Raw genomic sequence first — 17,457 nt, forward strand, 5'->3', positions numbered from 1 at the left:
TCTCTATCACTTCCGAATGCTGAGCAACACTTCACCTTTACTTATTAAATGCAGCAGTAACTTTGCTGAACAGTGAAAATAATGAGTGCTGTAGAGAGGGACAAAATTAAGTAAGAGCTCTGTTTGATCTCTTAGCTTTAATAAAGTGACAGCTTGTGTTGGTTGCTTTGACAGACTGGGAGATACTGCTATGCCATTTTCAACAGCTTTCACACATCTCAAGACTGCAAGTATGAGGATTTTAGAACTGATCAGATAAGGAAGAAACTTGGAATAGGAGAAAAGAGAAATTTAGATGTAGATTTTTTTTTTTTGTGTTCTGAATACTTAAATATATTAAACTTTAGCAACTTAGCTGCTGTGTGGTGTTTTTTTTCAATCAGATGCTTGCTGCTAAAATGTTAAGTAATCTGAAAATAAAATTATCTTATAAGCAGCTATTAGGTTTTTTACATACCAACATGTAGCTATGCTCTGTTGGATAGGTGCTGCTTCCTGCTGTTTCTGTGCATGATTACCACGGAGTAGTTGCCTTTTTTTTTTTTTTTTTTTTTACCATGACTTTCATTCTTTTCACTTTTTTTTTTTTTTTTTTATGAGGCTGCTGACCTGTTTGTACTTCCAGTCAAGTTCTGTTTCCTGCAGTTACTAACTTCCAACTTAGGTCATGAGGTGGGCTAACCTGAGTAGCATTACTCAGCAGGTTTTATTTAATTTTTTCAATGATGAACTGGTTTTACTTTTTTAGAAATGCAGTTTTTTACACCAAGTGATATGACCTATTTCTCACAAATGCTATTCTTTTTAAAAAAAGGAATACTTGTTTCTTTCTGATGGGAAAATGCAGAATTATGATTAACAATATTGCAGATGCTGGCTTTGTTACTTTGTGATGCTATGCAAAATGCAGCTTCAGTGTTGCAGGAATCATATGGCCAGTTGAAATTGCTGATGTTAGTCAGCTGCAGGGGTTTTGTGAGGGTTTCCTGAATGTGAGGTAATGATTACAAGCATGAGTAACTAAGCAGGTTGTGCTGACTGGAGAATTACTTCTGCTGAGTGTTCCCTGTTTCCTCTTTGTTCTGGTGCTTGCCATAGACCTTTGTAGCACTGGTCGATTTGGTCATAATCATGAGATTACTATTTTTCATTCCTGCAGGAAAAAATCAAATCCTCTGAAGCACCAAAGAAAAGGTTTGGCTTGCGCCGCTTGCTGACACTGCTATTTTCTGCAATTTCCAATTCAAGAGTGTGAAGTTCTTCAGCTCTGAGAGTGTCTGGATGCTGGATTTGTGGGTTTTAGCAGATGAAAAATGTTCTGCCTGGTGGTCTGCTGCCAAATGGCTGGGAAATAATTGATGGACCATCATGACTTGAAGTGAAAGTAAAGGCAGAACTCTTTGTTATAATTGTATCAGGTGCTGTCACCTTCATTTCAGATGTCTTCAAAACAGTTTTTGTCAGAAAATAAGCCTGCAGATGTAGATGAAAGATAAAAGATGCATCAGAAAGCAGTTAAAAACAGTCTTCTGCAGTGTAGAGACATCAGTCTAGTAAGTGGGTCCCTGTGTTCTTCTGTGACTTTTTCTAAAGCTATCAATGAATGTTACTCCAAATCAACTGTATGTTGTCTAGACTTTTTGCTTTCCCTCTAGACTCTATAAGCTTGTTACAACATATATGTCTGTCTGTCTTTGGCATATAGTTCGGTACAGACTTAAGGCTACCTTCTTTTTTGGGCAAAGTCACCATTTCTTTTTGCTGTTTCATTGCAACCACTTTAGTTCGCTTGTATTTCAGTAGATGATATCATTTTGATGTACCACATCAGATAAATACAGTAATTTTATTGAGGCAGACTTTGAAGAGTAGTATTGATTATTTATGGAGACATGCTATTTTAATCAAGTAAATTCATTTAAGCTGTCGTGGTGAGTCAGTGTAATAATGTGCTTACGCTTCATGCTAAGATGGTAGGTTTGTATCCTAGATGGATACGGGTGATTTAGAGGATGTAACAGTATCAGTCAGTTGGCACAGAAGTTTGGCAGTGGTGGTTTAGTGTCATGTCTAACCTCATGAGCACTTTGAAAGCATTGATGTCAAGTTATTTTCAGAGCATGACTTAAAATAATCAAAAGGAATAGTTTAGGTGGTCAACCCTGCAAAAAAAAGTCTTCTCTAGGTTTTGCACAGGACGAGAGGGTGCTGGGGGGCAGCTGCACGTGGAGCACTTGCTAGCAATACCCAGCTAGCGCTGAGCAGTAAGTAGGTTAGTTGTGCCAGCTGGTCTGCTGGGAGCTACGTGCTTAGCCTAGGCTCTTAGCAGGCCTGCTGCTCTCCCAGCATTTCTAGGTAGTTACTAACTTTTCCAGTGAAATGGCCTGAAACAGAGAATGTGGCTTGCCTGAATTTTTCCAAGAGCCTAGCAGAGGCTTGGCTAGTCTCCTGACTCTGGCCTGGCCTTCAATCGTAAGACTGTTTTACCCCTGTGTGAGAATGCAGTAGCCTAGCACCTTACACTAGCATGTGTTGGCACCAGCTTGTGAGGCTCGGTAAGAGCTGAGTGTCCTCTAAATGCTGCGAGTCATTCTGGGATGTTTTGACGAGCTGAGACTTTTGGAGTATGCTTAAAAGAAGGTGATAAATTCTGTGGGCAGGTAGGTATGCTGCAACAGGTGGCTCAGAAGTGATGCTTTATTAATGATTATCCTTCAGAATATCTAGACTGCTTATGTGTGTCATGCTTAAGATCAGTGTTGCTGAAATAAGTTTGAGGTTCTGTAGTTCATCTTTATCAATTCCTTCATTCATAGACTCATGAAATCATTTAGCTTGGAAAAGACCTTTAAGATCATCAAGTCCAACCGTAAATCTAACACTGTCAAGTCCACCACTAAACCGTGTCCTTAAGTGCCATGTCCACATACCTTTTAAATACCTCCAGGGCTGATGACTCAATCACTTCCCTGGGCAGCCTGTTCCAGCGCTTGATAACACTTTCGGTGAAGAAATTTTTCTGAATATCTAATCCTCCCCTGGTGCAACTTGAGGCTGTTTCGGTCTTAAGCAGAAGACCTGTTCTCAGGGATAAGCATAAATCACTGCTTTTCTGGCATGTATCAGAAGCTGCTGCCAGAACACTGCTGCTCCCAGTGCTGAGTTCCGTCTGTTCTACAGCAGTGTGGTGCTTACCTTGAAAAGCAATAACCACTTCAGAGGTAACTGAAGTAAGAACCAAGGCCTGTACCTGGAGACTAGCGAGGCAGTGTTGTCAGTTGTTGATAGAATTGACCTTTGAGTACTGAGAGCTTGCAGCGTGGCGATGGTGAGGCTGGGGTGTGGCCTGCACTGTGGCCTGTGCACAGGGTAAATAGATAAAGATCAATATTCTCTAACGCTGCAGGCTCTTGCTATGTGGTAGTGTATTCGGAAGACCCAAAATGTGTTTTGCTATGCAGTTTGTTTTTTGATCCGTCTGCATATAAAAATAGTTTTGTGGGGAGATAAGGTTGGTTAGCCTTTTATTCCCTGCCCCCCCCCCCCCCCGCCCCCAGCTCAGTTTTATCTTTTTTTAGCTTACAAATGCTCACCTCACTGAGTGCTCACAATGCTTATTACACTGTCTTTGCTTAATATGTGCTGGCTAAGTGATGCTTTTCCCTGGGAGCGCCTCATGTGCCCGCACGGGTGAGCAGAGGCTGCGGTACTCGCTCGGTCTTACGTACGTTCACCTGATTCCCAGCAGCTTGATACCAGGTAGGGGCTGGTGACTGATTATATTGACAGGTTCTTGTTGAACAGTTACTCAGCAGGAGCTGTTCCTTCTAAGTTGTAATACAGCAACTTTTAATTTGTTAACAGGCCAAAGTATATTTAAAAGAAAAACCTTTCCACCTTGTTTATAATTTCTTGAATATTGCATTTAAAACTAAATGTCTTAAAATTTCTGATCTTGCAATCCAGGTTTAAAGCTAATTAAGCTTTTCCTCTAGAACATTTTCCTAGTATGAGGTGTGCATGATCTCCTTTTTTCCAGTCTTGCCAATTTTCCTTTTTTTGTGGCAACTTTTTTTTATGCAGCAACAGTATTAATGGCTCTAGACCGTGCACAAGACCTCTTGTTCCTGAGAGCTTTTTAATAGATTTTACCTTCTCCTCCTTGCTAAGTCTAATTCTGCTTTTTTCCTGTGGTTCCCCTTCTGTTCTTCCATCTGTTTGCTTTAACTTCTTTATTCTCTCCTGGTGTTTTGTATACACTATTCTTTATGCCTTCTACCCTTCACAGCTTTGTTTAGTTTCAGTGGTTTAGTTCAGTTTAATTTCAGCATACCTTTCACCAAGATGTTCCAGGATGAGCTGTGATTTTGTGAAACTGAGACTGTTAAAATCATTCCTTCTGTCTCTCTCTCTCTTTTTTTTAACTTTATTTTTATTACTGCTTGCACATGCCATTTATGGTGCTATTGCCATTTTGGAAAAATACTGTAATAGCTCCAGTTTCTTGTGTGTCAGAATCTCCAGTTCTTTCCATTTTTCCACCGTTTCCAAATGCTGTAAAGGTAGCTCTCCAAGCAAAATGGGATGGGAAGACCTCAATTCTGCAAAATGTACATGCATAATACAGTTCTATTACTGCAAGCCCCACTGCCTTCATTTCTGGAAGATCACCACTTACGCTCTGGGTCCCATTGCTTTGTACTATGGAAGTCACCTTGGGCCAACTTGTAGATCCCACAACTGTTCTTAAGACTAACCACAGTAGATAAAATAAGAAAATCAGTGATTCCTGAGGCATTGAGAGATTAAAATCTTGCTCAGATGGTTAGTTTTTGGAGCACAGAAGAGGGTTAAGAAGGTAAACAGGTGTATGTATTAATTACATGTAATTGTAAGCCTTTTTACTCTCAAAAGCAGGAAAGAAGCAAGAGAGCTCTCTGTAAGCAAGTAAGTGCGGGGGCAAGAAGAAACATTGCTGGGGGAAAAAAGTTATTTTCTGTCAACATGTTTGGATGTGCTGTCGTAAACAGAGCTCAGTTCAAAGGATCTGGGAATCTTAGAAGATTTCTTTCAAGACTAACCAATTTCCTGCAGCGTGCTGTCAGTGCTAGGAAAAGGCACCACTTACACATAAGCACAGCTGGCTGTTTTAAAAAAAAAAAAAAGTGCATGTGAGAACAACACCCCATCCCTTATATAGAGCCATTTTCCAATGGAAAAGGGACATCTGTGAAAACAGGGCACTGCAGCAAACTCTGTGCACTTTGGGATGTCATTTTGCAAGGAGAAAGTGTGTTTTTTTGCTAACAGTGTATGCTTCTTGTTTGGGTATTTTCAGGAGAGGGCTGGGGTTTTTTGTCTATTTTTTAACTTCTGCAACTAGTTATTTGAGTTTTGAAGTTCTACTTTATATTATTGATTTGAAATATATTGTTCTGATCCTTGTCAAAATAGTTGTTTAAAAATATTGTTACACAGAGTTATTCTAGGTGTTAATCTTAAATCAATATACTTTTCCATTCTCTGCATAGTGGTATTGGTAATTTTTCTTACTCTATTTTTAAATAGGAATTGTGAACTTTGTATCAGTAAAAAGGTTATCAGTTAGATAAACTAATTTTTAACCTGCATTTATAAGTGTGTGCATGTGTACCGTTTTAAGATGTTACGATATTATTTTGTTTCTGGAGTTGATTTACCAAATTGCTTTTGAGGGCCCTTAAGTAGTAATATTATTGTTGTGATTTGTGTTGCACAGGGGCAAGAGGCTTTTGTCAAATAGCAGATGACAATGTTATGACATATTAACCCTATGTTAGCTGGAGAGAGGTTAATTTTATGGGAAATAGCAATTTTTTTTTATTTACTTGAAAGTTCTGTCTTGTGGAAATATAGTTAATCTCATAACTAGGGCGAAGATAACTTATTGATACCATTGTTGCTAATTTGAATTGCCTCGTGTTCTTGCCTTTAAGAAATAACTTGACACTGTCAAAAGGATATTTGAATTTTCTTTGCTATAGCTGATGCTTCCACATCTGAAATACATTTGGCAATGTTTTATTGTTTGCAGGAGCCATTGATATGTGAAGATGAAACCATGAAGAGAAAGCAGAACGAATAATAATGCTTTTCCGAAACCGTTTTCTGTTCTTGCTGGCTCTGGCAGCCTTATTAGCCTTTTTGAGCCTCAGTCTACAATTCTGTAAGTGTCCTCCCCTTTTATTTTCTGTATGTAGTGGTCTATAGGTGTGTTTAAAAATGGCCATGCTTACATGTTGTTTAAGCATTCTTTCTGTATTTACATTTTTGTTGTTTTTTATTTTTTTTCTTCCAGAAGTAGGAAAATACGTGTAAGAATATAAATAATGTTGTGTGCCATATAGGAACCTGTGCAATCTGGAGACCTTTCCAATCAGACTATCTCAGAAAAAAAAAAAATCTCAATTTTGTAGTGCAATTAAGCAACTGAATGTGATTGAATCCTTCCATGAAAGTAGGCAAAACACTGCTGCAATTCCTATTTTACATTGCATCAGAGCAGTAGGGTTAGAAAACTGCTGTGAGAGGGTTGAGTGTTGGAACTTCTTATTTTTGCCCTCACATTAGGAAGTTTTTAACAGTTGAATTGGATAATTACAAGCGGCCGGTTTGTTTAAGAAAAGATAAACTATGTTGTGCTTCAGACCAGTTAATCATGGGTTGTTCCAGAGGGCCGTCATTTACTGAGGACTAAGCAGGAAGGTGGTGCTGAGTGCGGGTTAGTGTGTGTTGACGGATGGGCTCTGTGCCACATGGCTGCTTATCACCTGGTTGATAGGAGTGGTAACGTTTGCTAGGTAAAGTGAAGTTGTGTGTAAATCTAATATGTACTAATACACACCGATGTAATCAGTTGCTCTTAGAAGGCAAGGAAGAACACATATTCATAGTATAGGATAAGATTCTTTGTTGTTGTCTTGCATCATGTTTTAATGTAAGAGTACACTCCTACTGATGTATTTTTTTTTTTGCATAGTGTGTAAAAAAAAAAAAAACAAACAAAAACAAACAAAAAAAAACACCAAAAGAAAACCACCAAACCAGAGGATTACTTTAGATTTAGAATGTGTCTTTTGCATATGATGGACAACACTAAAAAAAGGGGGTGGGGGGAGAGAAGGGGAAAGGAACTTTGTGGTTTTATGTTATTTTTTTGTGTGTTTAAACTCTTCTGCATGGAATACAGGGACCTGTGGCTCTGAATTGATTTTTCAGCCTCTTATGGGTACGTGCCAGTGGGTCTGATGGCAGCTTGTTTTGCCTGTCATGGCGCTGCTGTTGATGCTATATGGTTGGTTATGAATGGCGTGGAAGGTGAATGTGCTAGAGGAACTTCAGCTAAAGTATGAAACTGAATTGCTAACAAATATGTGCTTTATTTAGAGATGAGGAGCTAGGCATGTAAGAGAGTAAATCGCATTTCATCAAAAGAGGAAATTATTTTCTGCTTGATTATAAGATAATATTTGTGCAAGAGGAATTCCAGGAGATAAAGATGTTTGAGGGGTGCCTTAAAAAGCACTTAAGCTACAGCAAGCAGCCATCATGAAGGTTAGTGCCAATACTAAAACATATGCAGAAACTTTTATGTAATGAGAACTGCCATACAGGCTAGCAGGAACCAAGTAATTTAGGACACACAGGTAGCCTGGTATTTTAAGTTCTGCCAGCTCCAGTGTGGTAGTTAGTTCAAACCTGGAACAAGGACCGTCTCCAAAGCAAAGACAAAACTCTCTTCTGTCACCATGTAACACTATTTTGGAAACCAGATGGAGTTTGGAGAATAAGAAAACCCAAGCCAAAGTTGTAATGCCAAAACCAATTTTTTCCCTTCAACCCCCAAACAACACACTACCTGCAAAATTATATTAGAGTCTACAAGTGCTTGGTAAGCTGCTTTCAAATTAACCGTAGCTGTAAATTTTTAATCTTCTCCAAACTGTACTTCCTGACTAGCTTAACCTTAAACTATGGAAACTCTTGATTCTGAACTTGAGCTTTTAATGAAATGGGCGTGCACATATTTAAGGGAATACTTGCAATACGTTGTTAATGAAACATAGTTTCAGTACGTAGAGCAATATCTTTGGTCAGTCTCCATGACTAAGACAAATACATAAATTTGCTGTTTTGATAAAAGTGGACCAAGTACTAGCACATGGTGACCCACATGCTGACTCAAGGAGACGGTAACCCGCCACCTGAGAAATTCCAGAAGATCCTGCAGAAAACATCTGGCAGCCCCTCTGATACTGCATGATATGGAGAGCTTTACTGCAATAGAGCATTGATGGTCAGAAAATTTAAGTGTCCACCTCCACAGTGCATAGAGAAGGGGCTGCTGGTATGTTAGTCTCCTTATGAGTAGTTTGGAATTTATTGTTTTTTTTGAAAAACAGAAAAATTCCAATTACTGTATGTATTTTTAGGGATGAGCTGTCTTTAACTGTCGATTTAAATACAGGATCTGTTTGTTGTAGCACTATATACTTAGTAGATCTGTGTTTACTATTTGTTTCCTGTTGCAACATTGAAGGTCCTTCCTTGCACTGAATCTGTTACTCTTAAGACATGACACAGGTCAGTGGCACACATCCCTCACGGCTGGATTCTCATTGTTGCACAAAGTGGTAGTAATGTAGTCTTGTTTCACGTATAAGATGTTTTTTCTTGAAAGCAATGTGCTGCTTTTCTTTTTCATCAGACTGTAAAAGTTGGCTTCCAAATTTTGATCCCTTCTGAGCTGCCCAGAGACAAATTTTGGTTACAGTGCTTTAGAATTTGCGTCAGATCATGGAATGAAAATGAGAGTTTATATGTTTAGACTTAAGAAAATGCCCAAACCATTGGTTTTTTCTTTCTTTTTTTTTTTTTTTTCTTTTAGGGAGTTATCTCCTGAAGCATTTGAGCATGGCCCCAGGTTGCATCAGGGGAGGTTCAGCTTGGATATTAGGAAAAGTTTCTTTACTGAAAGAGTGGTCAGGCATTGGAACAGGCCGCCCAGGGAAGCAGTGGAGTCACCATCCCTGGAGGCGTTCAAAAAACGTGTAGATGTGGCATTTTGGGGCATAGTTTAGCAGGCATGATGGTGATGGGTTGACGGTTGGACTTGATGATCTTATAAGTCTTTTCCAACCTTAATGATTCTGTGATTCTATGATTTGGAGTGGAAGTGGATGTTTTCTGCTGTTGTGAGATTGATTCTCTGTTAGCAAGCATGACAGAGCTTTGTGGAGGAGGGCTGGTCATCCTAAAACATACTACTGCTTCTCTAAGCAGTGAATGCTGAAAATGTCTCTTCCTTTCTTTGCTAAATTTGTTTAAAAAAGTGAAACAGTAACATTAAATGCATAATTATATAAATGGTACATATCTTCCTTTTTTAAACTTCTGCTTTAGGGCAGAGCATGATGCCTGTAAATGCTTGGTATTTTATCCCCTCTTGTCCACATGTGGGACTGCAGCGATTTGAAGCCAGACTTGTGAGGTGTAGCTGACTGAAGCGAAGGGAGTAGTGGAGGCCAAGTTCAGCTGGTTTTCTGTAAGTTCTGACTCAATATTACAAACAGCCCATACTGGGATGGCTGACAAGATTCCAGTCTGTCCCATGCTTGAGCTGTGAGGGTTCAGGAATTGCTTGCAGCAGTTTGCAGCCCAGTCAAGCAGAAATCGATGCTGGTTTACTTGAAATAGGCTGTGCTGTGGAGGGTCTGGAACTGCTTCATGATCAGTGATTCCTGCAGCCACGATGAGGTAGAGGTGATGGGTGTTGTAAGTGTCAGCAGTCCTAATGTAAGTCCATCTTTCCTTGTAAGACAAGGTCCCAAGGCAATTGTTTCAGAGCTAGCAGTTGTCGCATCTTGGGTTTAGACGCAAGCAGAGAAGTGCTGGGGAAGACAACCAGTATGGGACCTCAGAGTCTGATAGGCTGGGGATGGGTTGGACCCAGGATCAACAGAAAATTTTGTGTCCTGTTTTGATGTTTGTTTGTGGTCTCTTTCTGTTCTGCTGTGGTTTCTGAGTTCTGATTTAAGCCAGAGTGCTTTCCTATGTTGTTTTTTCCTCCCAAGGCTGGTGCTTTATGTGGATACTGTTTAACTTGCAGGGTAAATAATTTAGAAAGTTTCCCCCAAAGTTTCTCTTGACAGCAACCAACAGCTCTGAGTGCTGAAAGTATTCTGTCCCACCAACAGTTGCAGTGGATGGACGTGGACCGGTTGGCAAGGATCACTTTTACCAGAGCAGAAGCTACCCTCTGCCTTGGGTCTGCAGTGGCATAGTACCAGAGATGCAGAAGCCAGCTCTGTGGAGCAGTTGGTTGACATTTGTCAAACACTGTGTGCTGGATTGGCTTGCTGGATCAAATGCCAATTGAATCTTCTACATTTCCTTATCCTGAGAAGAGGGAGACGCATAAGCAGACTGCACTTTGCCAAACGGTTGGAGAAAGGCCTTTTTTTTAAACTGTGGTAGCCATTCTTCAAGGTGACGTAGTTGCTGTGGATCCCATAAGATATCTTTCTTCCTGCTTCCAGAGTCATCTGTCATGCAGGTTTTGGGCAATGGGGGGCTTGACCAGTTCTGTTCTTTGTGCACTTCTACAGGAGTAAAAAGGCACGGGGTCTCAGCGTGGTCTTTTTGTATGCTGCTTCCCACTGCATCAGGCGCCAGGCTTGTCTGCCTGGGATGCTAGCCAGCTCGCAGGGTATTTCACCTGGAGCCGTAGGGCAAGGGAACTTTTTTCAAGAAGTCCTGCTGTTTTCAGGCTGTGGATATTTATTTAAATAAATAATGCCTCAGGTTTTGTTTCTGAACATACCTGGTGGGTGATAGGAGAATGAGATTCAAGACATGTTTGAAAACTTCCTAGAGTATTTCAAAACCTCTTCATAGTTTCGCCAGGGTTGTTTACCGTTTCTAGTAGGCATGTAGAAGACATTTTAAAAGAAGTTTATACTTGATGAAAAAGTGCAAGTCTTAACGGTTCTAGGCATTTTTTATATAATTGTGCAGCCTGGACTTTGGAGCAGAAGACTGAGAGCCAGATGTGTTCTCAAATTCACTTTGGCTATTAATAAATCGTACAGTGTGAGACCTGGACCAGATCAGCAATAGAGGGAGACTCTCTTTAGTGGCAAATGCCTCCAAATTTTGTACATATTTTAATTTTTAAATGGTATAGGAAAATGACAGTGTTAAAGCTCCAAAAACGTTCCACTGCTGACTGAAAGCATACCGTGTCATCTCTGGTGCGTAATTATAGTGATGAGAATTTTTGTTTGGGAAACCCATTGGATAGGGTGACTGGTTGACTTCCAAACCAAATATGACTGTCAGCTTAAAGTTTTATTGGGAATTGTCATTGTTTCCTTCTTGTTTTGTGTTTGGGGCTCGACCTATGGAAAAGAGTGGAGAAGAATTTTCCTTGTAGTATTTACCACTCCATACATTTTTATTTTCCCCCTCTTTGTCTACTTATGTAAATGATCATGGTTCTAAAACGATTTGAAACTTCAGTACTAGAGACAAAAGGAGAACTAGTTTTGATAAACTTGTCAGTTAGAAAGCTCTAAAATGGAATTAGTTGTTTTTCTCTTAAAAGACCTCAGTGTTTTGCTTTGTCAGAAAAACTGCAGAATGGAAAAATGACCTGTGCTAGATTGTGGACTCTATTTTTGTCTCTGTAGATCTTATCTGTAATGCTGTTGACTAAAATTGGGCAGTTTCCTTCTGAACCGACAGGGTAAATGCAAGTTGGAATACTTCATTCATTTTTGCCGGAAGAAAAGATTGCCATGGTTGGGCTCTTCCTTCCTACTCTGTGCAATGTGAAATGCCCAGAGCGGTACAAAGGGATTGTAAATGCAATGGTTGGGGGAGTTCCTATAGTACAGAGATGGAGGATGGCAGTGCAGCTAGATTCAAGTATGTTGTAAGGGATGTGTCAGAATCCAGCTGTGGTCCTGCAGCCTCACACTGAGGCGAAAAGGTGTAACTTCGGACCCTGTCAATATTAATTACGTTGGTTAGCCCTTAGGTCAGCTCAGGAACAGGAGATTGCAAGTATGCCTGAAGAGCTGCTTTCTTTTTGCCCCTTAAAACTGGTGTAATTCATGAGAACCCAACCACTGGGCAAGCACACACCTTCCAGGGTGTTAGAACATCTGTGACTGACTGCGGAAGCCTGAAGGTGGGTCTCCTCAGGATGTCTCAACTATTTATCTTTGAAACTACCTTGAATATACCAAACTGAAAGGAACTTTAAAAGTTAGCGGTTAAGATCCCATATCTAATGTCTGTAAAGTTTACTTGACAATGACTACGGATTTTATTTTTTTAATAGAATGCATGTAAATATTTTTTTCCCAACAAAGTAAATACCTTTATTTACTTTGTTTTTTATTTTTGTTTCTGTTTACTGAAAGCCTAAAGAAAGAAACAGTCAACAGAAGAGGATTAAAACTATAGTAGGAAATCAGCTCTGTCTACTAGCTGTTTAACACTGTGGTGAGCACAAATCACAGACTTTCCTTTCGAGTCTGCCTGTTTCGGGCACTTGCAGAATTGCAAAGTCCCTGGCTCTCAGGCAGATCCTGCACATGGAGCTTCTCTTCTGGTTTGAAGTTTGTTTCCCTAAATACTCTGATGCTTTGGTCAGTGCCTCAGGCTTGTCTTTCAATAAAAGGAATTTTGGTATCTGCCACTGCTTTTTAGGCTGTTGGCTGCTACCCTGGAAGACTGCTGGTTCCTGCATAAAATGTGGGGAAGGTTGTAGGTTTTTTCCTTTAAATGCTTTCTCTGCGTTGATGGTTCAGCATGTCTGGAGATGACATTTTGCTTTTCCAGTAATAATTTCCCTCTGCTTTCTGTCATCTTGTTTTGCACTGGAGGTTTTGGTTTTACAGATGAGTCATAGGAAACAGAAAGCGTGGTTCTCCACAAAAAAAAGCAGTAGAGTTTTACTTCATTGGCTTGAGTGCTGCAGGCAGCTCTTTTTTTGACACAGACAGTGTGGGCACCACATGCAACCCTGCCAGGATGTTGCTTGCGGGAGGGGATAGCTGTGTTGCTGCTCAGCCCCTCTTGGAAGCCCGTTTTTTTTAATAACCTGAGCCCTCGGGTGTGATTGCTGCTGTTGGCATCACTGTTTGGTGGCCCAATACTGCTGCACAAGAGCAACACTGAAGCGTTTAGGGCTTAGCTTGGTATCCTCGCCACTGCTCGCTTGAGCTCCCCGCTCCAGACAAGCCGGGGCATGGCGGGTGCTCTGGGGAGGGGTCTCCAGGGCAGTGGGTGCCAGTGCCAGGTGCTTGGCCAGACGGGCAGGTGGGAATAGGGGTGGAAGCTGGGAGGGTGCAGCACCCCTGCTCAGCCTTCCCGTTTGCGAAGCAGGACATGCTTCCTCAACATGCGAAGCTGCAGCTGCGGCACTGCAGAGCTGCCTCTGTCCCCCAGTCTCCACCCCAAACCAGAATGGGGGTGCGCACTGCACCCGCAGCCCCTTGCCCACAGACTGCCAGTGGGACGCGAAGAGGAGCTGGGATATGCGAAGTCTGTGGAAAAAAATGGATGAGTTAAGTTTTTCCAGAGCTTAATTTCTGGAGGAGAAGGGGGGGAAAAACTCTAAGGTGTTCAGTAAAAAGATAATATGAGCTTCTGGCAGTTTCTGGACAGAATACATAGCCGTACCATCTCTCTAAGGTGAGTTCCTTACCACCTCTTACTGTTCTTTACCAACAAACAGTAACTACTCATGTTTTGTATTTTAAGAATATAAGTTCTTCAGTGGAAGGAAAAAAAAATTCCAGTACTGCATTTTAATGAGTTATACAACTAACTACATTTAAAAAGCTGCAACTTTAGAATTCTTCATGCAGAGAACTTGTTTTTGTCATGTGTTACCAGCATATGGAATTAAATGGAGACCAGGTATCTTCCTTCCTGAATTTTGTCTTCAAGATCATAAGCATGGCAGATTTTCCACTAATAAGAAGTCACTCTGGGCTTTTTGAAAGTATTAATTTAATCTGAATTTAAGATTAAAAGGAAAAATAACCCACAAATAATATATTCAAGGCTGTGTACATTTTAGTAGTGAATGAAGAGAACTAACTATAGATACACAGACTTTGTTAAAGATGCTTTTTATGTTGTAACTGGAGATTTAAGTAACTGTTGTGTGATTCTTGAAAGTGGTGGTATAATGTACTAGTCCAGAAATTAACCCTTGAAGGGGGAGAAGACATGATGAATATTTGAGAATGGTACTATGGGACAGTGTTACTTTCTCCCACAAAAAAAAGAGCAATCATTTTTAAATACCTGCTTTAAATATAGGTCAGGTTAAGTTGCTTCAGATGGGATTTGACCAGTAGAAGTTATTTGGCAGGCTACAGAACTTCATGAATCTTCTTTAAATATATATTTTACTTTCATCCATAATGGTTAGTTGAACTGTATTTAAGCAGAGATTAATATGAGCTGTTAAAACATATGTTGAAGGCTACTATAAATAAAGCCTAATACTTTGCAAAAACTTACAGCAAGTTATTAGTTAGGCTTCTGCTGATCCTTACTACAGTGTTGGGTTAAATTCTAGAGGGAATCTAAACAAGACTGGAAAATAATAAGCATTTTAACACAATTTCTCTCAAAATCCAACTCAAATCTTGGTCCTGATACCCTCAAAAAAGTTTGAAAGTGTTGAAATTTGTGCTTCAGTCCTTTAATAATTATAGTGATATGTACTAAAATTCTTTTAAACATATGAAAGGGTCAGTGAGTTTTTGTAGGGACAGTCTCATAGGTACGTATCTGTCCTTAATTGTTTGAGTTCTGAATGGATAGTAAACCACAAAGGAAAATTAATATTCTCAGTAGGAGACAAAATATTGTGCTTACAGCAATTAATATTTCTGTCGGTCTTTACCTAGACTAATGCATCAATCTTATTCCCTCTCTGTATATTTAAGCTGGAAGAGTTTTGTTGCCAGTAGTTAAGCTATCTTTGTTGGAATACCTATGCTGTCATTAAATCCTTCCTGTTCCTGCTTCCTGCCAAACTGGGCTTTTGCACTAATTGCAAATAATGCCACAAATAAGTTCCACCACAAGGTGACTTGGATGTTGTATGTAGTTATATGTTATTTAAATAAATTTGACCTACATTTCTTTCAAGGACAGGGGTAATACCTTTCTATTCCTACATACCACGGAGACCTGCTATCTAGAGGTACTTGGGTTTATCATCAGAATGGGGCTGTAAAAGTAAATGAGGGTAAAATACAAAATTAGGAAGGATATAAATTTTGTTCATTTTGACTGTGAGACCACTATAGGTTTGTCAGTGAAGATGTGAGTCAGGCCTTTGCTTCTCCTAAAGCAGTGTTCAGACAATGGCCCTCCTCTTGTTTTTGTGGAGGTCCGAAAGGTGGAGTTACATCAAGACCAAAAGGCTCCCTGAGGAGTGGGTGTATTCCTCGTGACCTGGATTACATGGTTTTTGCAAATCAGTGATGTGCCAATGTAATTGCTAGAAGCTCTATTGCATTCGAACTCCGATAACCACATGCATAGCTAGTTTCCTCCCGTGAAAGTCTGGGGAAGTTTAGTAGACTTCTGGGGGACATAATAGAATGTGGTTGTGCAGTGTTTTCTTCCGGTGACTGACAATTTTTTGTAGTTTTTTTCCTATCTCTTCAGATGATATTGCAGTCATTTTACAGTCCTGTGAGGTTGTTTACATTGTAATAGTCTATTAGTTTTTTTTTTGGAATCATTGCTTGGGACTGTCTGGCACTGTGGTTGCAGACAGTTTGTATAGACAAATATGTGTATATGTATAGACATATTCTATGCATGGAATAAGTAGCTCAGATTTTCTCTAGAGCTTTAAGAAGTGCTCTGATTTTTTCTTTAATATGGAATATACCTCTTTTTTTTCTATGCTACTTTTTCTTCCATATTTTTTTCATTCTGTGAGCCAGTAGTTGCTTGCCTTTTTATGTCAATTGAATCCCTTCTCATAAAAGGGCAGTTTGTACTTTAATGTGTATCAACTTGATGATGGCCAGTTGCAGTGAAGACATGGGACAGTGAAGAAATTTGGACTTTTTTTTTTAAGAGTTGCTTACTCATAACCAAGCTTTAGGCTGTCTACTGTCATTCTAAGTTGTAGGTGGTTTGGACGATGCCTTGAGCAACCTGATTTGAGTTAGTCCTGCTTTGAGTGCTGGGTTGGAGCAGATGACCTACAGAGATCCCTTCCAACCTAAATAATTAGTTTATTCTGTAGCAGTAAATTAGGTGAAATATTTATTTACTAGTGAATTCTTTTTTGTTGTTTAAAGTTTCAGGAGTATTACCCCTATCAACTTAACAAAAGCTCATTTATCCAGTTCTTTGCTGTTCCTTTTTCATAGCTCTCTAATGCTGTGTCAGGCTGCCTTACAGGTAACTGCAGATGTGTTTTGGATTAGCATGTCTGTCTTTTAAAGCTAAAACCAGTGTTCCTAGGATTTTTCCATAGATTAGTTGTATACTGACCTGAAGTGTGTTTTAACACCTGTAACATTGTGTTTAAATTCTGAAATTCACCTTATTTTGTTTGTGGAAATAGTAGAGATAGTTTTATTTCCAATATGCAGCTGTTGCATTCTTTACAAATGTTAAATTTGGTTTGGTTATTCAGGGTTAGTTCAACCAGGTGAAGTCTGCACAATATAAGCCCCCAATTCTCACAATACGGCCCCTCTGTGTGGGGTTTGCATTCTAGCTCCTGCTTGGGATTTTTGGGATAGCAGATTTCAGTGTTGTGGTGGCAGCTGTGTGGATCCAGTGCCCACAGCTGCTGTCTGGGCGATGTGCGTTGGGCAGCTTTGGTCTTTGCTCGCCTGTGGGTGAGCAGGCAAAGGCAGAGGTTGCCTGGGTCTGATTTTGCCACTCTGTTCTGCCCTCCGTGCTGAGCTTTCCTGTTCTGACTGACTGGGCAGTGGGAAGTGATTCTCATCCCTGAAGGTTTTTTTTTCTTTTTCATGTGCAGTTTTTCAACTGCTCATCCTCTTGCTAAAGGCTGCCGTCCTTTGTACATTTGTTTTTTTCCATATTTCATTACAGAGATGATGGGATCAAAACAAAACCTGGGTGTCTTAAGCTAAGAAGGTGAAGACAGCCATGTCGCCCTGCTTTATTATAGCACAAGCCCATTGTTAATCTTTTGCTGACCACTCTGATGCTAGACCAGTTTTCTGAGAATTCACAGTCAATTCAGATTGCATTAGCTTCATCCCTCTTACTTTAGTTTTATCAGAGCTTTTAGGACTATGCTACCTATTAATTGCAAATGGATTCATCGTTTTTTGTTTGCTGTCCTTTGAGATCTGTGTTCTATACCTTCATCAGGGGAGTGTTCGCACC

The 17,457-nt window shown here is 40.0% G+C and overlaps 1 protein-coding gene across 1 annotated transcript in view; it reads left to right on the forward strand.

Moving 5' to 3' along the window:
- The window catches only part of PXYLP1 (2-phosphoxylose phosphatase 1), a 62,508-nt gene that overhangs the window by 11,184 nt on the left and 33,867 nt on the right, over positions 1–17,457 (forward strand). The window contains exon 2 of the mRNA XM_075417299.1: positions 6,074–6,205. Coding sequence (XP_075273414.1) covers positions 6,127–6,205 — 79 coding nt within the window. The 5' untranslated portion in view covers positions 6,074–6,126. The remainder of the gene's footprint in view (positions 1–6,073; positions 6,206–17,457) is intronic.

Source organism: Opisthocomus hoazin, chromosome 4 (genome assembly GCF_030867145.1).
Source record: "Opisthocomus hoazin isolate bOpiHoa1 chromosome 4, bOpiHoa1.hap1, whole genome shotgun sequence".
NCBI lineage: Eukaryota > Metazoa > Chordata > Aves > Opisthocomiformes > Opisthocomidae > Opisthocomus > Opisthocomus hoazin.